General features: G+C 39.5%; 1 protein-coding gene across 4 annotated transcripts in view; it reads right to left on the bottom strand.

Moving 5' to 3' along the window:
- Cobl (cordon-bleu WH2 repeat protein) overlaps positions 1-26412 on the bottom strand; it is a 244038-nt gene that overhangs the window by 93057 nt on the left and 124569 nt on the right. For all 4 annotated transcript variants that reach the window (XM_055623924.1, XM_055623926.1, XM_055623925.1 and 1 more), the window contains one exon: positions 11539-11712. In XM_055623924.1, the coding sequence (XP_055479899.1) occupies positions 11539-11712 (174 nt within the window). The remainder of the gene's footprint in view (positions 1-11538; positions 11713-26412) is intronic.

Raw genomic sequence — 26412 nt, 5'->3', positions numbered from 1 at the left:
CATGCACATATGTACGTGATATGTGTGTAAATGAATATGGCTTTGCAAATATCACAACACATGTGTAGAGGTTAGAGGCCAACCTTAAGTGCTAATCCTAGCCCACCACCTTGTTTAAGACAAAGTCTCTTTGTTGTTTTTCTATTATATAAAACAGGATAGTTTGTCCTTTGACTTCTGGGAATTCTCATGTCTCCACCTCCTATGTCCCCAAAGGAGTGCTAGGATTACAGATGCTCATGCTGTGTGCTCAGCTTTTATGTGGGTACTGGAAATATAAACTCAAACCCTGACATTTACATAGCATGTACTTTTCTGTACCAAGAAATCTTTCCAGCCTATGCTGACACTGCTTAATTCATTGCAGCTACCTCAGCAAAGATACACTATATGCTTTTATGCTTCCTGTTACACTAGGCTTTTGGCAAAACACACACACATACAGAGAAATTAGTACATTAAGTATGAAAGTGCAAAAACCAGAAAGATAACAGATAAACTCACATTTACCAAAGAAGAGATCAAAGTTGTGCTGACAAATGGAGCAATATACAGAGAGAAAGAGAAAAGTAGAAAAAAAAATAAGCTCTTTCAACTGGGACATGTATTTCCCATACTTAAGTAAAAGCATTTCACTTAAGATTATAGCTTTTAAAGGAAGCGGTGAAATCATTATTTTTATAAATCACATAGAATTTACTATCCTAATCATTTTTATGTCAATGGAAGATCAGTTAATCCTCAAAATTAATACAATTAATCTTCAAAAAAAATTTTTTTACCTTCACCCATTCTTCTCTTTCGCCATATAAAAAACCTCCACTTTACTTTCTGTCTTTGTATACTTGACCATACTGGACATCTTCTACAAATGGTAGCACATAGTATTTGTCTTTTAATGGTTGGCTTATTTAAATTAGCATAGTGTCCTTAATGTTTATCCATGTTGATCTAGGTATCAAAATCATATGGAATAATAAGAAAGGCCCTAGAATAGCTAAAACAATACTCTACAATAAAAGATCTTCTGGAGGAATCTCCATCCCTGATCTCGAGCTGTACTGTAGAGCAACAGTAATAAAAACTGCATGGTACTGGCATAGAAACAGACTGATGAATCAATGGAATTGAATCAAAGACCCAGAAATAAACCCACACACTTATGAACACCTGATCTTTGACAAAGATGCCAAAACCATACAGTGGAAAAAAGATAGCATCTTCAACAAATGGTGCTGGTCTAACTGGATATCCACATGTAGAAAAATGTAAATAGACCCATATCTATCACAGTACACAAAATTAAAGTCCAACTGTATCCAAGATCTCAACACAAAACCAGGCACCCTAAATCTGTTGGAAGAAAAAGTGGGAAGAGCCTTGAACTCACTGGCACAGAATAATTCCCATTTTTAAAGTTAGAAATTCATGATAAAGGTACACTCCATTTTCCTTATTCAATTTGTCTACTGATGGGTCTGTGGGTCATTCACACTTATTGGCTACAATGAGTAGAATGAGTGTGGCAAAATTTCCTTGGGCCCTTGCTCTTAATTCTTTTGGGTACATACCAGAAGGAGATTTCAGGATTCTATTTTTGATGTTTTGAGTAACTGACACACTCTTCACCAAAGATCAGTGTTTTTCAACCTTCCTAATTCTGCGACCCTTTAATATAGCTCCTTATGTGATCTTCAACCATAACATTATTTTTATTGCTACTTCATAACTCTAGTTTTGCTACTGTTATGAGTTGTCTAATAATATCTAATACATAGGATACCCATTATGTGATCCTTGTGAAAGGGTTCCCAAGCTAAGAACCACTGCCTATGGCTATGACATTTCTTATTTTCACCAAGAGTGAAAAAATAAAAATAAATAAAATAAATAAATAAAAATAAATAAAAAATAAAGCACACAAGAGTTCCGATCTATTTATATTTTTGGCATTTTGTTCTTTCCTTTTCTGTTTTTTTTTTTTTTTTCTTATTGTAGTCATCCCAGTAAGTGTGAGTTCATACTGTGTTTTTTTATTTGCATTTTCCTAAAGGTTTAGTAATATTGAACATCTGTTCATGTGCTTACTCTTTGTATATTTTCTTCAGAAAACCTCTATTCAATTCTGTTGCAAATTCTTATTGTTATTCTGTTTGTTTTGCTGAATGGTAAATTATCTATATATTCTAGATGCTAATCCCTTGTCAGATATATTCTTCTCAAATATCTTGTTGAGTATTCTAGGCTGCTTCTTCAATTTGTTGGTTAAGTCCTTTGTGGTAAAAAGTAAACATGTGATAGACACTAAAATTTCATGAGCTTGGTTGATGTATAAACCAAAAGTCTTGCACACATGGAGGTCATTAAACTACTCCAAACCCAGAGCAGAGACCTGAGTACAGAACAAAAGTTAAAGACAAGATAATCCTGGTAACTCAGCACTCAGGTTCAGTTTCCATGAAAGGAAGTACAGTATTCATACATTCACTTCTGCTAATATTGCTTATCAAGATAACTGCAAAGAATCATGATAATAGGTAGATAGAAAGAAGCAAGGGATTTGGAGAGATGGATCAATGGTTACAAACAAGTACAATGCTTTTTGTTAATTATTTACTCTGTATCCCAGCTGTAGCCCCCTCCCTCATCTCCTCCCAATCCCTCCCTCATCTCCTCCCAATCCCTCCCTCCCTCTCTCCCTCCCTCATCTCCTTCCATGCCCCTCTCCAAGTCCACTGAGAGGGGAGGTCCTCCTCCCCTTTCATTTGACCCTAGCTTATCAGGTCTCATCAGGACTGGCTCCATTGTCTTCCTCTGTGACCTGGCAAGGCTGCACCACCTCGGGGGGGGGGGTTGGCCAAAGAGCCAGCCACTGAGTTCATGTCAGGGACAGTCAGTGTTCTCCTTACTAGGGATCCCAACAAGTACAATTCTTACAAAGGACCTGAGCTCAATTCCCAACACCCATGTTGTAACTGCCTGTAGGTCTAGCTTCAGCTGGAGAGGATCTGATGACATCTGATGACAGACTCTACAGGAATCTGTACTCACATATACAGCCCTTCCACCACCACATATATACATTAAGAGTAAAGCAAAAACACTAAAGAGGCAAGATGTGAGGATAAGAGAAATAATGCAACCACAGTTTCACGCATTTCTTTGTTGTGGTGGTGAGCAAGCAGAACCAATGACAAAAATGAGAAAGCGTGAGATAAAGAACCACACTGAGCCAGTGTGCCCAGAACATGGAGCCCAGCTTCCCCTTTCTGCTGACTGTGAAACTGTTTCCTACTGGGAAATGGGCATTTGCACTTCTCACTTTGGTTTTAGCTGAGAGCCTCCCTGAAAGGCCACACTTTAAGGATAGCTAAAAATAGGTAAGAGTCTAATCTCTTCCAAAGCTGCATTTGTTAATTCTTTAACAGCAAGTGTCAGAGAGGAAAGGATCTGTAAACAAAAGGCAAATGTCCAGTAGCTAAAATAGCTGCCATTTCCTTCCACAATGCACTCTCAGTATGGCCACTCTGTTGTTTCCACTGAGGAACTTCCTCTGTGGCCTATTTTCCCAGGCTTTGCAGTGGAAGGGAGATGCCTGGGTCCTTAAGGATGTTTATGTTGAAAAAGAGCCTGTCTTCCGCCATGCGGCTGAACACAATGCTGTCTGCCCTCACTTTCTCCATCTCGGAGAAGAGGGGAGCCACCCAAACACCAGAGATATCTCTGCACTTCTACTGACCCAACACTTTTAAAACAGCTGTTCCACGTGGAGGTAAATGTTCTCTTATCTTTCCACATTTTAGATATAAATGGTGCCTCCACAAGACTGTCCATACAAAAAGGAATCATCACAAACCTGAATAGTAATTATCTTTTGTGCTAGTTTGCCTCATATACTGAAAAGTCAGGTACACTTAATATCTGAAACATTTAAAGTTTAACCGCAGGTCTTTGTAGAGTATGGACTCAAAGGCAGTGTGACTAGGCCCAAAGAATTACTTATCTTATTCTTCATTCCTGTCAAGGCTTCTGAAGTTTCATGACATAACATATGAGTACATAAATAGACTTGGAAAATTTGTGGAGTCAGCAAATAAAATCAGCAGCTCAGAACCACAGATAACCACATTTAAGCTGCAATATTTATAATTCGTTTGGCTATACCTACAGCGATGCTATTTTTTTTTAAATATGAGCTATTTTTTGTACATGTCTACAAATTTAACTAGTTCCATATCATTTTATAAGATACCTTTGATCTTTCATTGGTTCTCATTATATGTATTTGAATATCCTAATAAAATAGTTTAAAAATGATATGTACTTAATATGGACTTCAGGATTCTCAAATTTATATATCTTTGAAAGCAGAAAGACAAAGACAGTTGCATACATCTATTTAACATAATTCTCTTAAATGTCCAGCATCCCTCATCAGTATCTTGCCCATTGAAATTAGTTTTTTAACAAAGGATGTGTGAAGAGGTAAGATGATTTTTATCCTATTTCTGCCAAGTGTTCTGTTAGTAATTTTATCTCTAGGACAAAAGGAGTGAGCTGCTGAGAAAGTTCATTGCACTGACAGCAGGAAGAAGCTGTTTCTTAAAAACTCACGAGTGATGTGATATGTGGAGTAAGAAATCAGCCTTCCTTCAGCATGTAAGAACTTCTGCACCTTTTCAGCTTGACCCTTAGACATCAAACATACACCTTCCTTGTCAGTGGTGATTAAGCTCACTCTTCCACTTCAAACATCTCTGAACCTTCTGCATCACCTCTCAGGCAGGTTCATGTGAAGGCTATTTATTGCAGTGGTACAATGTACATTGGTCTGCCCCCTGACCAATGCCAGAGCTGGCAAAAGCTGCAGATCAGACCCACCCCAGTATGTTCCTCACTCATTCAAGGGACATTTACACATCTCTGGGACCCAACCAGCATTAACTCCAATGGCTATATGGAAGAAAGACATCAGATAGTCTATGGCAGGCCATTGACTGGTGTGGAAGCTGCCCTGTGACCTCATTTCTCCTTTCCAAGCCTTTTGCTCTTATTGGTAAAATGAAGACACTAACTGTGCATTCTCTAGAGATAGAACAACCATTAGGCTACATGAGATGTTAGGCATAAAGGTCTTTGGAACACCACAAAAGCTTGACATTAAGTCACTATAATTATATTTATGAGACCTGGGACCAGTTTGATGAAGGTGACTTTTGCTTCTCTAAAGCCACAAGAAAGTACTGCTATTGAACATTCTTATATCTGTGATTTGGCTGGCACAACAACCAGCTTGGGCATTCTGGTTTTACTTTTCTTTGTATTTCTTATGTGATATTTTAAAAGCTATTAGTGAAGAAATTGTCTCCCAAGCCTATATATTGGGGGCTAAAATAAAATGAAATCAAGAAAGGGAACAGAGAATGGAAAGAGGTGGTGGCTATCTTGGTCTCTTCTGTTGCTGTGATAAAAATACACCTGACAGTGACAGCATAGGAGAAAAGGTTTATTTCAGCTCACAGTTCTAGGGTACAGTGCATCACAGAGATGTCAAGGCAGTATGGACTTTAAATAGTTCATCACATCATACCTACAACCGGAACACAAGTATCTGTTCTCCTATCCTCCATTTATATAGTCCAGGGTGACAGTTAGGAAATGGTGCCATCCAAAGTGGGAGGGTCTTCAACACAATTAGTGCAATTTTGGTAGTCCTCTAGAGGTGAAACCAGAAGTCCACCTCTTGGGTTATTCTAGACTTTATGAGGTAGATAACACTAACCACCTCATGGTTGTCATGCTAGTTTTGCATTCAGTTGGCCAAGCTCACAAGGACTCCACAGTATCAGGACTCCAGAGTCCACCTTAGCCCAGGTGACTTCTCTGTAGAGCAGTGTCAATTACAAGAGAAAGACAATATACCATGCTATCAGAGCTGGCCTTGTGGGCCTTGCTTGCAGAGCTTTCCTGCTAACCCTGCCCACTTTTCTGAGTTCTAACTCCAAAAGTCTAACTTTTCCTTTCCTCTTTCTATTTGTTCTTTGAATATTAGATAAACTATATTACAGTGCAACTCTCCCTTGAACATTCCTGTACCAACCCCGAAATTCTGCTTCATAAAGGAAAAAGAACCAACTTTTAGGGCTGAAGATGTAGAGTTGATGCTTAGTATGCATAAAGCTACAAGTTGTGGTGGGAGATATGCCAATAATCATAGAACTCAGGAGTGGAGCCAGGAGGGTCAAAAGTTCAAACTACTCTTGATTGGTCCAACACATCGAGTGAGCTGGAAGCAGGCCTAGGCTATGAGACCCTATCTCAAACACGCAAACAAACAACAAAGAGAAACAACCTTTATGTTTAATAGTAAAACAAACACTTCAACTCTCAACTTCCTTCAGAAGCACCCTGAGGTATTTTATGATTTTTTTTTGTAATATTCTTACCAGTAAATAAAAGAAGTAGTGATTTTTCAGCTAAGTGTCTAACACTTAGGATAATTCTGTATCGTCACATGATATGAGATATTATGTGGCCATGGGCAGTCTTCACTGAAGCATAAGAATAATGAGTGGCCATTACTGGTCTTGGAGCAGAGTATTCTACCAGTATTTATTGAACAAATAAGCAACACCTTCACAGAAAACCCTAGTTTGGATCATGTAGATACCTGATCATAAAACAAGTCGTTACTGTTTTGTTTTTATAGTCAACATTGCTAATTATTTTGAAATCCCCAAGGTAACAAGCCTAAGATAACATCAAAAATTCCTGTAATGATGGAAGTTTGTGGTACTGAATATTAGAATGCAACATTTCAAACAATATGAAATAAAGTCTCAATAGCTTTAAAATATTTTCACTTATCATAAAAGGAGAGATATATAGTTTGACAGGCATAAAAGTAGGTATGTAATCACTGTATACTTCTATAAGAAAGGAACAGCTGTTCCTTATGTATTTGTGGATAATGACAACTGAAATAAGACAACAGCATAATCTAGTAAGCTCTCACAATTGATCAGTTTCTGATCAATTGATGGAGATGATATAGCAAAATGGCCTGCTCTGTGACATGAACAGCTTAGGGGAAATGCAGATGTCAGCAGACTGTGGAGAGTGTTGTTGCAGTCTTTCAAGGTCAATGAAGCTGCCTCGGGAAGAACGTCTTGCTAATCATTCTTTCTATCTTTTTTGATAAAGTTGACTTGGGAGGATGGCAGCCCCATTCTTCCCAACCCTGTGAAGGTATTTAAGAGTGGATAGTGCTCTGTCCTTTGTGGTTATGAAACAAAGTTGGTTTCTTTTCTTCTTCTTCTTCTTCTTTTTTTTTTAAAGAAAGCCACACCTTTGTTGAAGTTTCACAAGACTGACTAGCTGATGAGAATTTCCAGATAGTAGAGAACTAGAATGCGGCAGATGGAGAGCTGAAATGGTCTTGGGCTATGTCAGTACCTTCAATAGTCATCTCTCACACACCTATGTATGTAGAACTTTTGGAATATATTCATTCACTTTGCTCCTCATCAGCATTTTAAAGCTACAGCAGACACATTCTACTTTATTGTAACACACTTACCTGATGTCATCCTTACCAATGTATTTGCAGATGCATTGATTTATGACTTTTTTGTTTTATGACTATTAAAAGCTTGAATAACCAATGTTACCATGAAACATATCATTTGGGGCAACTACAAACCAAGCCATGTTCACTCATATTTGTCTCAGAACAAACTGATTTTTTTTCTTTCTTTTAGAAAAGGCTGTGTTTTACATCAACATAGCTGAGAAAGGAAAATATCACAAAGAGGGGGAAAGATGCCAGAGTCCTTTAACATGTGAGTCTGTCCAAAGGTAACATTTTTATCATATACCTGGTATTTTCTAGCCATAAACAATTTTATTTTTAAGTATATTTGGTCTAACTCTGGCTAGACCCTAGAGCCCTCTCACAGAACCCTTCAACCCTACAACTATCTCTAATTGAAAGTTCGCCATAATATAGCCTGGGGTCAAGATGACATGGTCAGAGCAATGGGCTCTGAAGAAAGGCACTATCCTCGTCCTTAAGAGAGCATGCACTTGTGCCCACTCATCCTCTCAAATGCTCTGCACAGAGTCTTGTATGAAGGTGGCATTGCTTATCTTGTAGCTCCAATATTTCCAGAAATAGCTCTCGAGAGTCACCTTCAAACATAAATACTGATGATCAAATCATGAGTATTTAATTAGTAAAAGATACGTAATAATTAAAATTTTAGATAAAATGGAACATGGCAAAATTATTCTATCCTTAAGTCACTGACAGTTAAAATTTGAATTTTGACAGTTAGTGATAAGAAAAATAGTCATGTAAACATAAAAAAAAACCCCTAAGTATTCTTATAAGCTGGCTAAGTCCTGAAACTAAACCTTTTCTTCTTATTCAGGATTTTGGTTTTAGTAGCAGCTACATATAAATACGACTTTCAAATAAATAATTTTCTTTAGATGGAAGGAGATTTATGAAAAAGGAACTGATGTCCTTCCCAACAACCAGGACAACATATTTTTTGGGTTCCTTTCCCAGAAACTGGTAAATGACAAAATATATTTCATTTTAAAAAGAAGCATGTTCATAGAAAAGGCTTAAATGCAATCTGTACCTCACTCACATACTTAAAAAGGGAGATGGTTTCCAGCAACCAATTTCTCAACTCATTCTGTGCCAAATAAAACAGATTTCAGTGGAAGCTTTTATTGCTGCAGAGGGAGCTCTGTTCATTCTGCAGGGGAGAATGTACTGTTTATTTTCCATTTAAAGTTCCCAATTCTCCAGTTACTATATGTTTTTCTGCTCTAGCAGACTATCCACTATGAGTAACTAAATTAAGTTCAGAAAAACAAAACATAACATCTTTGTATAGAAGAAAATTCTGAAATGCTGATGTACCATCTATGCTCTATCACATTAAGGTTTCATATTGAAGAAAAGTGTTTATATAACACTGGTCCTGGAACACATATTTTTCATCACTAAAGAAATATCTATCTCAACCAAGAGAAAAAAGACATCTCAGAGGTAGCTGGAAATGGCTAATGTTATCAATACATCCGGGTGTTATGAAGAAGTACACAATGTAAACTGATTAAAGAGATGAACTATGGTCACAGAAACAGCTTCACACAGTGGCTACATTGTTCCAGTAAGTGTGGAACAAACTGATGTGCCTCTGTGACTAAATTCCCTTTTATCAGAACATGGCTGCAGTATCACAGAAATCTCAAAAGAAATGAATGTTTGAGACAAAAAAGGACATCTTCTCCTAAAGTGTGTTGTATTAGAGGATTTGGAGATAAATTTCTAGTGACATGAATAAAGGGCTTGCAGTGGTCATGTATGGTCTCTGCTGTAACAAGGTTAAGAAGGCCTTTGAAACAATAAAGACATTTACAGCATAGGTATACAGACAGACAGTCAAACTGGTAAAGATGCCATAATGTTTAATGGGCATGGTCATTTTGACCTGATTTAGAATGACCCTGGAAACACACCTCTGGCTGTATCTATGATGTCAATTTCCAGAAAGGTTTACCTTAGAGAAGACCCATGCTGAGTGTGGGTGTGGACAGTGCCATCTCATGAGCTGAGGTATGTACTGAATAAAAATGAAAAACTGAGGTGAGTACTGGCTCACTTTTTCCTGCTGCTTGATGAAACGTAAACAGATGTTCGTGTTCCTGTTGCTATGGCTTACTTGCTGTGATGGGATGTACCTTTAAACTGAACCAAAATAAACCCTTCTCACTTCAGGTTAATCTTGCAGCTATTTAGTTATAGCAATTATAAAAAAACAACTAGCACAGATATCAAGGAAGATATCTCTGTAATCTGTGGCTGCAACAAAGACACAAGGCAAAGCCTCAAATTTTGGTGGAGTGAATATAGTTTCTAATATATTTAAGTATATTCTCAGGAAAAGCTATTTTATGACTAATGTAAGAATGATTCAAGCCCAAAGAGTGTCAGTGTTCTCATGTTCCTGAGAGTTATGATTCAGCAAAGGATATCAAGGCACCAAGCAAGAAAGAGGACATGGAATCCATGAGAGAATAAAAGGATGCTCAGTGTGCTTCATGGGATGCCAAGGTTCAGGGTATGCTTTCTGCCCCAGAATCAGGGATGTAGGCCCATCTGAAACAAAGCAGCCACGAAGACAAAGGCATCCTCATTCTCTAACAGCACCTCAGCACACGGATGATGATTCACAGCTCAGAAGAGTCTAAAGCACAAGCCCCTCTGAGGTACTCCAAAGATACTCTCCACACTTCATCCAGCTGATGTGTTTAGAAAAATAAAACTTCATTTTTTTTTCAGGTGCTTAGAAAAGAGAAGTGATAGGTACCCCTCCTCTAACACCTGACTGGAGACAGATTTCAGAGATGCCTGAAACAACAGTACTAAACTACACTCCCTATCTCTTATACTCTGTGTTTCCATAGACATATACATTTTCAATAAGAATCACTTTTTTCATTTAATAAAAGCTTCTCTTTGGCAAATATAAACTGCTTTCATTACTATCTTAAATGGCTTTTAGGCCATTTAAATCAAATAAGGATTCTGTGACTATAGCACTGCAATGCTGTCACACTAATTCACGAGTGAAACAGCTAATTAACAGCAACAAACAGTACCCAAAACACAGATACGCTGGAAAAAGGGATGGCTCATGTCCTAACAGGACAGAGTACAACTGTGAGATTTCATCACGTTTTTCAGAGGAGTGTGGGAGTGAAATCTATAATTTTTTTTTCCTGGAACTTTCTACTTAATATTTTGGGAGTGCAGTGAGCTGTAACAGAAGTATCAGAAAATGAAATTAGAGTTTATAGTGTCACGTGGTTCCCTACTCCTGGGAAGAAAGGACTTGACATTTCAAGTGATGGTTTCAGGTATAGCTGAAGGAAGAAGGAGCAGTAGAAACCACAGGTGAGATGACTCACTGATGCGGATGTTATCTTCAAGGCTGTGTCTAATGACATAATGGCTCAGAATGCTTTGACTGTTCTGAAGACAGACAAGAAGTAGGGTTCTTACATGTGGGACCTATGAAATAAACTCCATGTCATATTTAAGGCAACTTAATATGCAGAAGTTTTAGCCTTTCTGTGAGTATGAATAATCTGGGGGCATCTAGCTCAGATACTTTCTTTTTCACAAGCTTCAGCTTTTTCGAAGTAACTTTCTTCGTGTAATTTCTCATAAGCTATCTCTCTGACACCCCTAAAATTTTAGTGCTAAAAAAACCAAAACAAATGTTAATCTGCGAGCATTGGGTCCTTAAGAACCAAAGACCCCAAAATAGTTTCCTATCTTAGTAACCGAAGCAGAGTGCTGTCTCACTTTTACTTCTAAATAAAGCTCAGATGCTCACCCTGAACAGAGCTTGCTAAAACCACAAGGGTAAAGAATTCAGCATTTCGAAAGATCTAGGGTGGAGGTAAATGGGTCAATGAGAAGACACATTGGTCTTGAGAGGTTGCTCCCCCTACCTTTTCCGATGTCTTTTCTTGACCGAGGGGCCCTGGACTTGGGGGAGGAGGAGCTCGGCGCTTCTTCATCTCTGACTTCATAGACATCCCAGAGATGTTCCCCAGGGAAAGGGAGGGACCCAGGGTCAAGGATCTAGAGTGCATGGATGGTGAGTTGGGTGTTGTTATGCAGCCCTGTAGAAAAAGAGACAGACAACACCTCATTAGTAAAGTGACTTCTCTTCATACAGACGTCCAAACTTGAAACCACTCACTCAACCTTCTAATGCCATCTATTTCTACTGGCAGGTGTGAGGGACTGGGACAAAACCCTTAATACTGTTCTCCTATGAAAGTTCACAGCTTTCCAGACCTATGCTGTAAGGCCTACTTTCTTTTATTTTATTCCTTTTGTTTTTTGAGAATTTTATGTGTGAGAACTGTATTTATCATTTGTCCTTTCACTTTCCTCCCTGTAATTCCTTCAATTCCTTCGATGTTTCTCACCATACTCCTTAAATTTATAACCTCTTTTTCTTTAAGTGTTATTGTTACACACACACACACACACACACACAGAGAGAGAGAGAGAGAGAGAGAGAGAGAGAGAGAGAGAGAGACAACCTGTGGAGCTCATTTCACATCACTCATCTGTATGTATTTAGGGCTGCTTAGCATTAGACCATCTATCTGAGGCTCATCCCAGGAGCAGATGGATTCTCCTTCTCTCTCAAGTCAGTAATACCTATGGCTTTTCATCTAGGGGTAGGGCCTTGTGAGATTTCCCCCATTCATGTTGGCATGTCAGTTACTATTATTTGCTGGTATTTTTTAGGCAAACATACTGTTACAATTCATGGGTGCAGCTCAAATCATAAAGCAATCAGCAGATCTACACCTTTAAGAACACTTAACAGCTAGAATCATTAAGTAGTTCCATCTAAACTTTTGGCATAAATCAGCTATCTTAAAACTTTAACATGTCACATTAGCCATCTTAAAATTTTAATGTGCCACAGGACTGAGTTCTTAGATCATGCAGAGAAGGGGCTCTGGAGGCAGTGCACTACAATGGGGAAGAAGAGCAGCAGTTTACCATGGAGAAGTATTCTTCCCATTGCCATGTACCCCAATCCTACTCATTTCCCAGTCCTTCCATATCCAACCTCCACTGCTGTTCCATGCCACCAAAGGAAAGTAAAAAATAAAACATCTCGCTATAGAAGCTGCAATGTTTCACGGTGTGTTGCACAGTGTACCCCTTTGCCTAAACAACCTTTTCCAACCTTCAGAAGTTATGTGGAGGTGTGAGGGTCTCTTTTAAGCACTAGGCTTTGAAGACTCTCAGACCAACAACATTGGAGTTGGCAAAGGTTGCTTGTGAACAAATATGTATTTACGCCACCAAACGTTGGTCTCTAGAAACAATTTCCATTCTTAAGAAATGAAAGTAAGTGTTTCTCTGCCATTCGATATTCCTCTATAGAGAATTCTCTGTTTAGCTCTGTACCCCATTTTAAAATTGGATTACTAGTTGTTGGTGTTTAAGTTCTTAAGTTCTTTATATATTCTGGACATTATCCCTCTGTCAGATAAAAGGTTGGTGAAGATCCTTTCCCAATCTGTAGGCTGTTGTTTTGTTCTGAAGACAATGTCCTTTGCTTTACAGAAGCTTTTAAGTTTCAAAAGTGGCATTTATTGATTGTTGATCTCAGAGCCTGTGCTGTTGGTGTTCTGTTCAGGAGATTGTCTCCTATGCTAATGAGTTCTAGGCTCTTCCTCACTTTTCCTTCTAACCAATTTAGTGTGTTTGGTCTTAAGTTGAGGTCTTTGATCCACTTGGACTTTAGTTTTGCAGGGTGATAAATATGGATCTATTTGCATTTTTCTACATGTAGACATCCAGTTATACCAGTACCATTTATCAAATATGCTATCTTTTCCCCCCATTGTTTTGGCATCTTTGTCAAAAATAAAGTATCCATAGGTCCTCAGTCATCAAGGAGATATAAATCAAAATGACCCTGAGATTTTACCTTACACCAATCAGAATGGCTAAGATCAAAAACTCAAGTGACAACACATGCTGGAAAGGATGTGGAGAAAGGGGAACCCTACTCCATTGCTGGTGGAAATGTAAAGTTGTACAACCACTTTGTAAATCAATCTGGCACTTTCTCAGAAAACTAGGAATAGTGCTACCTCAAGATCCAGCTATAGCACTCCTAGGCGTATATCCAAAATAGGCTCAAGTATACAACAAGGACATTTGCTCAACCATGTTCATAGCAGCTCTATTCATAATAGCCTGAAGCTGGAAACAACCTAGATGTCCCTCAGTTGAGGAATGGATACAGAAATTGTGGTACATTTACACAGTGGAATACTACTCAGCTATTAAAAATAAGGAAATTATGAAATTTGCAGGCAAATGGTAGGAACTAGAAAAGATAATCTTGAGTGAGGTAACCAGAAGCAGAAAGACCCACTTGGTATATGCTCATTCATAAGTGGATATTAGCCAAACAATATGATAAACATACTAAAATCTATACTCCTAAAGAAGTTCAACAAAAAGGAAGGCCCTAGGGAAGATGCTCAATCCTCATTCTGAAAGACAAACATGATAGACATCGGAAGCAGGAGAAGACAGGGAACAAGACAGGAGTCTACCACAGAGGACCTCTGAAACACTCTGATTGAGGTATCAAAGCAGAGGCTGAGATTCATAGCCAAACTTTGGGCAGAGTGCAGGGAATCTTATGAAAGAAGAGGGATATAGAAAGACCTGGAGAGGACAGGAGCTCCAAAATGAGACCAACAGAGCCAAAAAAACTGAGCCCTGGGGCCCCTGATAAGAATGATACCCCAACCAAGGAAAATGAAACGGAGAGGACCTAAAACCCGGGCTCAGATGTAGTCCATAGACTCAGTCTCCAGGTGGCGTTCCTAGTAAGAAGAGCAGGGGCTTTCTCTGGCATGAACTCAGTGACAGGCTCTCTGATCACCTACCCCTGGGGATGCAGCCTTGCCAGACCACAGAGGAAGACAATGCAGCCAGTCCTGATGAGACCTGGTAGGCTAGGATCAGATAAAAGGGTCAGAGGACCTCCCCTATCAGTGGACTAGTGGAGGGGTATAGGGGAGAAGAGGGAAGGAGGGTGGGGTTGGGAGGAGACAAGGGAAGGGACCACAGCTGAGATACAAATTGAATAAATTATAATAAATGATAATAATAAAAAAATGTCAAAAAAGAAAAAAAGAAGAAATGACCTTAATAACAAAAGCATTTTCTTTCAGTCATCTGTTGCCCAAGTCTTTTTTTTTCAATAGAAATAGAAGTAAAGAAATCTAATGTCACAGTAAAAACAAGAGGCAGTCTTACCCAGGCTGTATCATCCCTCACATCGATCTTTATCTAGAGTTTAAGTCATCCTGGATGTGTTCCATATAAAGTCAATGCAGAGAAAGACAAAGCCATAGACTTGGGAGATATTGTCTGAGATTGATTTCTGGCTTTGCTACTCACTAGCTGCCACCGAACTTGCCCACTTTGGGCAAGTTTTAATTTGTGTATGCAACAATTTCTCTCTTTCAAAACTGAAGTGAATAGCTCCCACACAACAGAACTATCATTGTGACTACATGAGTTACTACATGTAAAAGAGTAGGAAAGAGTTCCTGGCACACAGTGAGCATGCAAAATATTTTAATATTATGTGATACCTTGTCTATCTTTCTCTTCCATTTATGTAGGCTCTGTGAACACAGTGACTCTCCCTTGACTGAGTCACGGTGGTGTCCTCAGCACTCATATTTCCTAGAGCCTGAAAGATTTCTGAACTTATATCTCTTGGAATGAATGGATGCTGCTTGAGCCTCTGGTAAATTCTGCTTTCACATTTAAACTTGTGGATAAGGTTTCATATGTCCAACTCATTCCCCATATGTAAAATATACATACAGCTGAACACGGAAGCAGGTATCTATAATTCCAGACACTGAGGTAGGTGAAGCAGATGGACAGTGAGCTTGAGACCAGCCTGAGCTATATAGGAAGACCTTACCCCACATAACTGTTTTAAATAAAGAAAAGAAACACACAAAAGACACCTATAAGAGTAAGCAACCACCTAGTTACTTTGGTCAGTCATAAATTTTACTATTCAACTTCCTGAAAAAGAAATTTAGTCTCAAGTTTCCTTGACCTTAATTACTAAAACTTTGTTGGTTTAAAAAAGGCTCCCCATATGCTAATATATTGCAATTCTTGGTTACTAGTTGGTGGAACCATTTGGGAAGTATTAGGAAGGTGGGAGCAGGCATAGCCTTGGAGGAGATATGTCACTAGGTGGGCTTTGAGGTTTCAAAACCCATGCTGTTTCTCTGTCTTGTGGTTGTTGTCTCTACATGTAAGCTCTCAGCTATTACTCCATGTCTGCTTGCTTGTTGCCACATTCCCTGCCATGATGGTCATAACTAACCATCTGAAGCTGTAAGCAACCCATCTTAGGATTCCTGTCTATCCTTTCCTCTATAAGTGACCTCCAATTTGTTCTTGGAAAACCTTAAGAACACAGGACCTGAGGGTTCCAGTGACTAGAGGAAGTATAAGAAGCAAACTACAGAAGGAAATTTGTTCATTCAATGACTAGTATAGCAGAAATATTTTGCAAGTTGACTGTAATTATCTCCAAATTTAAGAGGCGAATAAACCCCAGTTTTACTTGCCAGTAGTCAGATGTAGCCAGAAACTATGGACACCAAGACCATCCAAGCTGCTTAGTATACTTATACTTACAGTCAAAGAACTACAGGCAACTAAGGAATGGGAGAAAGAGCCTTCTTCAGGGAAGAACACACCAATTGGTTATCCAACACTAAATGATCAGCCCTGAGACATATGTGCAAACAACATTATGCAGACTGAGCATGTAAAACTTACTTATTTACAAATGTATGTATGTGTGTATGTGTGTATGTATGTATGTAACAACAATTAATGAAGAATCATGAATTGGAGAGAGAGTAGCGCAGAGTATGTTGGAGACTTCAAAGGGAGGAAAGGGGAGGGAGAAATGATATAATTACATTATAATCTCAAAAAATAAGTGAAATAATTTAAAGAAGTTAGATTTAAACCTTGCTAATAAGACAGTGTGTATATAGTATATTTCATAAGAAATATACTAAGAAATTTAAGGTCAATAATAGCTTATCTGCAATAATATCTAGTAAGTTCTATTATTTCTCCAAGCATACATTACCAGGCTTTATTATAAAATGAAAACCAGTCATACTTGTAAAATTATAGGGGCACAGTCCAAGCATCCTTGATGAAGACATGAGCATTTCTTCAAAATGTCATTTCTTCAAAACCAGAAAGTGTGCTAATCGGTTTCGCTGTAGCCAAGACAGAGAACTCACAGCAAGACACATGGGGTACACAGCATGGCTATCTTCCCACCTGCACACCAAGACCAGCACCTCCAGGGGCCTGTGTCCATTCTTCAATTCAGATCCATCAGCATGTATTTCTTCACTGATCTGATATGGCCTTATAGCCATGCCTAGCTCACTTATCATCTGAGGAAAATATACTCTGACTCAAAAAAAAAATTACTATTTAATTTACATACTTTGCAACCTTGCCATAAAGGTTTAGCTAGTGTTTGAGGAAACTGCTAATATCTGAAATGGTAAGGCTGCCCTTGCAGCATCAACATTCCAGGAGGGACTGGCAAGGCATAGGGAGACAGTGTAGATATTGCAGTGCTCTAAGGTGGCTGCTGATGCTCTGGTTCAGGAAGGAATTTCAGAAGAAGGGGCCATTTCAACTGTAAGCCAAACAAAACCCAGTTTCCATGGCACAATAGAAAGGTGTCCATATTCACGGCTGTGTAACAGCTGCTCTGACTGCCACCTTTCAGATGACCCTGGTATTGATACCAATCAAATGCAGTCAGTGGCATGGTTCACCTTCCACCATCTCCTCTGTCCTCATGAAAAGCTCCTGCCAGATGCTCCAGCATTTATCCCTGCAGAAGCCACTGATTCTGTATAGAAACCATTTCTCTCCAACATCTTTTAGCACATTTGCCAGTCCAAAATCAAGAGAAAATAAGCTGTTAAATCATATTTTCAAGACTTCTCAGGCATTTCATGCTGTCAAATCACTGCTTTAAACATTCTTACTGGTCTTTGGATTCCTGAGTACTGCTTTCTGTTGCTAAGGAGAAGCTGGCAGAGGACAAAAATATTCTGAAATTGAAAGCAGCTTTAAACATAAGCTAATGGAAGCACTGATCAGCTTGGAGGCAGCATCTTCTCCCTCCTTGGAATATGGCTGCAGGATGGACCTAGCAGCCTTAGAGGAACAGAGCATGGGAATGAGCTGAGGGGAATTTCTGTTTCTCTGGCCCAAAAGGAAATATTCTGGCTAACCCACCAGTGTTTTCCAGCTGAGACCTTCAGCTATGGCTGGACTACAGGACTCCTCAGAATAGATGAGCAGAAACAAACAGAACACAGGTCAGAGCCCTCATTCATTGGGGCTCTTTTTATATATGTTAAAACCCTTAGGGAATAACTGTATTTTAGTGCTCATAATATTAAATTTACACACTCATAGAGTTGACCATGGATTCCACTTTTGTTCTCCTCTGTGGGACCTGGAATGTAAGGAGTCTTAACAGATGTGGACCATTTTTAGTGAGACACCAAGAAGATAAATAAAATTTGGTCTTTCATTTGAGGTTATATTACTGTGCTTCTGAATAAATTATTGTTGAATTTGCTTTTTTGCTAGCAATTAATTCTTATCATTAACAAGATTCTCAGCATATAATTTTTGCATAAGCCAGAATGACATAAAAATCAGAAGGAATCATCTATACTCTGAGACTAAAATATATGTAAACATTACCTCATCCTAACTTACCTGAATAATAATAACTCATTACTGAGATGCTGCCTGGAACTATGTGGTGCTATTTAAAGTGTTGTTGAATATGTCTTGGTTGTTGCTGTTTTTTTTTTTTTACAGCATGCTCAATTACTTAAAACGATATAAGCAAGTTTTTATTGTTCTACAAAGTAAAATAGCAAAGTAGCTGCTGAACTCAAACTATTTCTTTCAGTCTTCCACTTTGCTGTCACCAGGAAAGGGAGGTGATGGTCAACAGAGGGCAGACAGAGAAAGGAGGCTTTGGCAGTTTTCATTCACAAACAGTAATGGCAGTTTGGCCAGCTGTGCACTCAACTTCTCTCTATTTTATTCCAACATCTGTGCTAAGCAAAAAGTGATTATTTCCCAGGCTCCTTTTGAACCTATAAACACATGTTCTTAAAGTCTTTGTACTTCCATGCCTTTCTTCTCTAGAGAAACACCCAACCACTGTCCCCAACCAGAGTCCCCAACCAGAGTCAACCTGGAACTGTGTTGTGTGAAAAGGCTGCTTTCTCCATGTCTAACTACCACAGCACTTCTAGCACTGTGAGAGTGTCTGATCTTAGCCTCTGGATTTCAGAAACTGACTTGCTATAGCAGCCTATCTTTCTTTACTATGGTGGCCAGTGTGAGAGGTTGTGTAAATGCCATGGATGTTATTCTAGAAATGAAAACCTGAAGAAGACTATGGCATGTTCTTTATTTAATTATTTTTGTTTTTATTAATTACAGTTTATTCACTTTGTATCCCCCTGTACCTCCCACCCTCCCTCTTCCCCACCTGTGTCCCTCTCCCAGTCCACTGATAAGGGGAGGTCCTCCTTCCCTTTCCTCTGACCCTAGTCTATCAGGTCTCATCAGGAGTGGCTGCATTGTCTTCTTCTGTGGCCTGGTAAGGCTGCTCCCCCCTCAGGAGGAGGTGATCAAAGAGCAGGCCAATCAGTTCATGTCAGAGACAGTCCCTGTCTCCTTTACTATGGAGGCCACTTGGATACTGAACTGCCATAGGCTACCTCTGTGCAGGCGTTCCAGGCCATCTCCTTGAGTGGTCCTTGGCTGGAGTATCAGTTTCAGAAAAGACCCCTGTGCCCAGAATTTTAGGATCTGTTGTTGTCTTTGTAGAGCTCCTGTCCTCTCCAGGTCTTACTATCTCCACTTCTTTCATAAGATTCCCTGTCCTCTGCCCAAAGCTTGGCTATGAGTCTCAATATCTGCCTCGACACCCTGCAGGGTAGAGTCTTTCAGAGGCACTCTGTGGTAGGCTCCTGTCCTGTTCCCTGTTTTCTCCCTCCTCCGATGTCCATCCTCTTTGCCTTTCTAAATGGGAACTGAACATCTTAGCCAGAGTCCTCCTTCCTTATTATCTTCCTTAGGTGTACAGATTTTAGTTTGTTTATCCTATATTATGTGTCTAGTATCCACTTATGAGTGAGTATAGCAAAGGATACTGTCATCAAAACAAAAGACTACCTATAGATTGGGAAAGAATCTTCACCAACCCTCTATCTGACAGAGGGCTAATATCCAGTATATATACAGAACTCAAGAAGTTAAACAGCAACAAATCAATAATCCAATTAAGGGGTACAGAGCTAAACAGAGAATTCTCAATAGAGGAATATGGCAGAGAAACACTTAAAGAAATGTTCAACGTCCTTAGTCATCAGGGAACTGCAAATCAAAACGACCCTGAGATTTCACCTTACCCCCATCAAAATGGCTAAGATAAAAAACTCAAGTGACAACACATGCTGGAGAGGTTGTGGAGAAAGGGAACCCTCCTCCACTGCTGGTGGGAATGTAAACTTATACAAACACTTTGGAAATCAATTTGGCGCTTTTTCAGACAATTAGGAATAGCGTTTCCTCAAGATCCACCTATACCACTCCTAGGCATATATTCAAAAGAGGCTCAAGTTCACAATAAGGACATATGCACAACCATGTTCAAAGCAACTTTATTTGTAATAGCCGGAAGCTGAAAACAGCCCAGATGCCCCTCAGTTGAGGAATGGATACAGAAATTGTGGTACATCTACATAACGGAATATTACTCAGTGATAAAAACAAGGAAATCATGAAATTTGCAGGTAAATGGTGGGAACTGGAGAAGATCATCCTGAGTGATGGCATGGTTTTAAGATACTTCCCTAAGCAGAAGTTTGTTGAGATTAATCACTGGATCTGAGAAGATGAGAACAGACCAGCAACTGTGAGCCAGAATAGAACAGACCTCATAGGTAGCTAGCAAGCAAGGCCATGAAGAAGAGGCACTTGAGAGCCATAGAAAGAAGGTAACACAGTTGTCATTACACTGTTCAGTGAGAGAGGTGATTACTTTAAAGGAGACAGTAGATGGGGAGAGGATATGAAAATGCAGCTTTCCCATCCTATACTTCTGCCATATAAATTCTCTGCAGGACATGGGATATCCTCCTCTTGAGAGTCAGGTTCTCAACAATGCAGTGAGGCTGGGGTTGTAAGTGTCATCTGGGTCTGGCTCACTGGTACTTGTGTCTAGTCATCCTGATCTCAACCCCTATGGGTGGAGATGGCAGATCCTGGAGAGGAACTGGCAGTTTTCTCTGGACACAAGGTAATAAGAGAGTATACTGCTCTATCCTTCCAAAGAGGGCGCCACATTCCAGATCTCTGCCTTAAAGCCTGCTGCCCAACCGTGACAGTTTTCCCTGTGTGCATCATAGCTTTGCTGAAGCACTTTGATCTGCTTTAGTATAGGATATAAATACTAACAAATTAGGCCAGAAGTCAATTCTCGTTGGCTATACTTTGAACATGTTTTTATATGTAATTAATGTCTCTACTGTAGTTTCTAGATATTGTACTGTTTGATGCAATCTAGATTAATAACTGTGATAGTAATAAGAAAATAATAATAATGGTGCTTGCTCTTTATAATTAAAATCATTTAATTATGTTCTACAAAATGACTCCAATGTTAAAATATAAAGCAAGCTGCAAATTGTTTGCTGAAGTCAGAAGATAACTTAAAAAACAAAAAGCAGAGGTAGAATTTGGCATACTCAGGCTCACACTGACAACTGCAAAAAGGAAATCAGAATTCATTTTGGCAGTGTCATTAGATATATGGTACAGAGAAGATCAGATTTTAATAGTAGTGACAGTGGCTGTATTCATAGTTTATAGGACTGAATGGCTTTTTGTGTTTATACTCCAAACTCCCTTCCTCACCTAAAATTAATATTAAAGTACTCAGAGGAAGATATCTAAGGAGTAGTACACACTAAATAGACTCAATATTTGATTTAATGGAACATAAGCAAACCATTGCATTCCTAGAAATGTTTGAGTCAGCTATTTGACTTGTTTAGATTTTACCCAAGGCATCTATTCTGGGTCCAATTTTAAAGATTTCTATGGAAGACAGCCTATATCAATCAGAAAATTGCCAGCATTCATACTTCCACATGACCACGAGGATTCACATCACATTAAATGAAGAGTGAGAATAGAAAAGCCTCACAACTTGCACACACAAACACAAACACACATACATACACACATACAAAGACACATACACAGACACATACACACATTCAAACATAAAGGCACACACGCAAAGTGCTTCTAGTGTATCTAAGAAATCCAATATGGTAAAAGAAAACAAATATCAAATACAATACAGTAATTTAGGAATTGCGATTAAATATATTTTTACTTAAAACAGATTAAAAAGCTGGACTACATAGATAATAAAAATAAGTAAATATTATTTTCAAGCTAGGAAGATAAACAATTTCTTACCCCTTTTCATGATTTTTCTTCCTTTCAAAAAAAATCTGTCCATAGTATCCATGAAATAGTCATTGTCCACATGTACCAAATTATCTCCGCATGCAGCTCAATGTCTTCCCTGGGGAAATATCCTTTCTGAATTCTCAGCCTAGTCATCGCCAAAAGGAGACACCTAGCTCCAGGCGGGCCATGGCAGGAACCATTACACACAAGGGTCCAGCTTTATAGGAGGCCATTCTTCAAAGGAGTTGTGCTGTCTAATTATAGGTATACAGCTTCACCCACCGCTGAAAGCACTCTTAGCCCAACTACTGGGGAGTCATCCTGACTGTGACACGAAAATAATTCTTTGATCTTTCTCACCACACAGCAGAGGTCAAGAATGGAGCAAAGATAGGTCATACATTCAGCCCATCTCTGGATGCATGTTTCCAATGGTAGCCATGAACACTACCATTTACACACATGTTTATATCCTAGGTGCATGTTAGCACATGTGCACACACATGTTCACCATGGCCAAAGCTGAGTACACAGAGGCGGGCTTCCAAATCACAAAATAGCACGGCTAATGAACCGGAAACGTTACTTCTTAGCCTTTTGTCCTCCCTTTCTTTAAACTCTTCTACACTTGTGCTGGAAGCCCAGATGTCCCCTCAAGCTGTAGCTCCCTCAGAAAGAGTCACAGTGGGAATTTAAGGAAGGCTTGATCCTATGTGTTCAGACTTGACTCCTGTCTCACTGGGAGTAACCACTCCACATGAGGGAGTGGATGGGTTTTATCTGGGTACCATGTCCCCAAGCCTGCAGCACGGGCACAGGTTCAGTCAGTGTGCTGGTGAGTGCTCTGGGCAGAGACCATGGACAGGAGGGTTCAGGAAGCCATGCCTGTGTGGTTAGTGACTGCAGGGGAGGCTGGCTGTGCTTCCTCTTTTTTCACTATTTCTTTATTATTTCCTTCAGGTTCTTTTCCATCCTCCCTCCCTCATCTTTTCCCCTATCAAAAGTAATTGTTCTTATTCCATGAATCAAGACCAGATATTAGAAAACAAATCATCACTTCAGAAGAGCTGATTATTATACACCACAGTGATTATACTTAACAATGTTCTATATTCTTGAAAAGTGTTGACAGAAAATTTAAAAGCTTTAACAATAAAAAACCTGTTATGTAACAGAGTCGTTACCTTGATTCGGCTTATATCACAAGGTCTACTTGTACAAGGCTATCATATTGTACAGATAAAGCTATATAATTTTCATTTGTCAGAAAAGGAGATCTCACTTGTTAAACTCTACAAAGATACTGTGTAGTTTTTGTAAACACTTGTTACAGAATAAGTGTTTCAAGAGCATCCTTACCCTAGGTGGGGGAAATGAAGCTTCAGAAAAGTCATTATCTCAGGGAGGCATAAGCATGAGGTGTATTGGGCTCAGAGAGGCAACACCATTTGTATTTCCTGTGATTCTCAGATATTAACAAGAAAGGATACAATAAGACTTGGTGGTGTGGGCGACGGTTGGGTGGTTTTGTTTGTCCTCAGCAGTTTAGTATGAATTGGGGCATTTCTAAAGTGCAAAAGGACCCTCAGGTGCCGTTTGCAGAGTGGAGGCCTAAGCACTGGAGTAGTATACTAAAGACCTCTGAGTCTCCTCAGTCATGAGTCCACAGCCTGTAACCACTGGTCATAGCAGTAGACAAGGCCAACATGGGACTCACTTAAGATGGGAAAAAAAAAATCAATAAAATATGATTAACCTGGAAGTCACAGCAAAGAGTGGCCAATAGGGAAGAAAATGTAATGTAAATGAAGAAGCAGAAAATTCTGGAGGCTTTGAAAGATTCTGCAAGTGTGAAGACATATGTCACAGGATATCTGGTTCAAGGACCTAAACTCTAGGGATGAACTCACTGAAGGACTGAAAAAAAAAAAGCAGAGGGTAGATGCTGCCAGGGAACCTACAGGTGTCCTACCTGATCTACCTTGCTTGCTAAGCTCAGGGAGAAAGTAGACAAGAGAGCTGGCAGGCAGAACAGCCAACATCAGACATCTTCAGGAAGAAATAACTCATTGTAGAAAAAAAAAAACACATGAGATCATAAGAATGTCTGTGCACAGCACAGCTGGCCATGTGCCCACTATTTGACATTCTCAGGGTACAAAATGAAAATAAATCCAGAGGGTTAGAACAAGATAGCAAGAGGTCTGAAATAGGGTAAGTAATGAGCCATGAGCAGAACAAAGTTTCTACAATTCTTTGAAAGGATATATTCAGGGAAAAGCCATAGTGTAGGAAGCCTGTCTTCCCACATATCTAGATCAAGGCACATGCAAATGTATACAGGAAGTTTGAAGGAGCATCATAGAAAGAAGTGAGGTTGGAGAAGTGAGGACTCTCCAAGAAGATGCACCCTGCCCAGGCCAGATCTCCCAAACCAAGAGGGCTGCAAACAGCATCTCCCTAGCTGTTGAGGGGCTGTAACAGGTCCACAAACCTCAAGGTTAGAAGGAAGCTTAACTGACTGGGCTGGGAGGTGGGAGAATCAGCCCTGGTAAGATGACGGCAACAGGGCTGTGTGATAACATGAGGTTCTGTGTGCTCCTTGAACATAGCAGATGTTCTGTTGACGGGTCAAGGTGGAACAGTAGACAAGGGAGGTAAAGAGCATCCTAGGTTTCTGTTTAGTCACAGACAACACAGAACTACCATTTCCTGGATGAAAAATGATCATGGGTCCAGTGAACTGCAAATCACCTCTCCCTGGTATCTGAAGCAACTTAAACCAATCAACATGTAGCCATATTGAGAGTCTAGCTTTATATTCATCTGTTAAAGAATAGAGAAAAGGCTGAGAGAACCAAGGATGTGAGAAATAGCAGATTATCTCTTCAGGGAACAAAGAAGAAATTGGTGTTTAAAAGGGACATTTTCTACCCCCAACATCCCTACAAATATTATGTTTTCAGTAGAAACTAAAAATCCATACTTTCCTTTTTTCACTCAGAGCTAACTATGGTCAATCAACTTTTCAAGACCTGTTATATACCACAAGCTAAGTACCTGCAATTGTTGAGTGTGGAGTGTCCTCTAAAAGCCTATGATTTAGACGCTGGTAGAAACTTTAAAAGGTGGAGCCTAGTGAAAAGGATTTAGAACACCAAGGAAATAGCCTTGATAGGAATATTTGAATCTCATTCTCTTTTTTTCTTAGGTTCCTGGCAGCCAAGAGATGAGTAGCCTCCTCTAATACAAACCCAAAAGCAACAGGTTAATCATGTATAAATTAAAACCTTCAAAATGTAACATAAGATAAACATTTCTAATTTTTAAGTAGGGAGGGAGGAAGGCAGGGAAAGGGGGGAAAGGTAGAATGGGGAGAAGAAGAGGGAGAAAGAGAGAAGGAGAGGGAGAAAGGGAGGGAGGAGGAGAGAGGGAGGGAGGGAGAGAGGAACAGAGAAAGGGGGTAGGAGAGGGGAGGGAGAGGGAGATGAAGAGAGAGAGACCCACAATTAACCTATAAGCCCCATCTGCCCAGGGACCAGATAACTTCCTGAAATCCTGGGAATTGTTCTTGGAAAATAACAAAACCTCACGGGAAAGTATGGTGGCCTATGGGTTTGTCCCTTTAAACCCCTGCAACACGTGGCTTGGGGCCCTTCTCAGCTGAGAAATTCCAGGTAATGGTACTAATCAAAGCCCATCTTTTGGTCAGTATTTAATATTTAATAAAACTTGCTTTAAAGCTGGCCCAAAATGGTCAGTATTAGAGAGAGAGAGAAATAGACAGAGATTATAAAGGTAGAACCCAAGATCATATATATAATAGGACAGGCTGGCAATTTATCCTTAAGCTACATCACAGACTGCCTTAGTGTGAGTTTGCATGCAGAGACTACAGGGAGATGGCAGGTGTTTTCCTCTATGGCTTTCCATCCTATTTTTAGATCTAGACTCTCATTGAACTCGGGGATCTCTGAGTCCCTGGGATCCTCCTGTTTCTGCCTCCCACCACTGGGATTACAGTCACACATTGCCACACATTTTTCTTTAATGTATGTGCTGGCAAGTCTGAACCCAGTTTGTCCTACTTGCATGGCAAATACTTTGCCCACTGAGCCATGGAGGGAGGGGGATACAGCTGGGCTGCAAAGTGAATAAATTATAAT

This window comes from Psammomys obesus, unplaced genomic scaffold, assembly GCF_907164565.1.
Source record: "Psammomys obesus unplaced genomic scaffold, mPsaObe1.curated_primary_1811, whole genome shotgun sequence".
In the NCBI taxonomy this organism is placed as follows: Eukaryota; Metazoa; Chordata; class Mammalia; order Rodentia; family Muridae; genus Psammomys; species Psammomys obesus.
The sequence above is the reverse complement of the archived record's forward strand: the minus strand, read 5'-3'. Positions and strand labels throughout refer to the sequence as shown.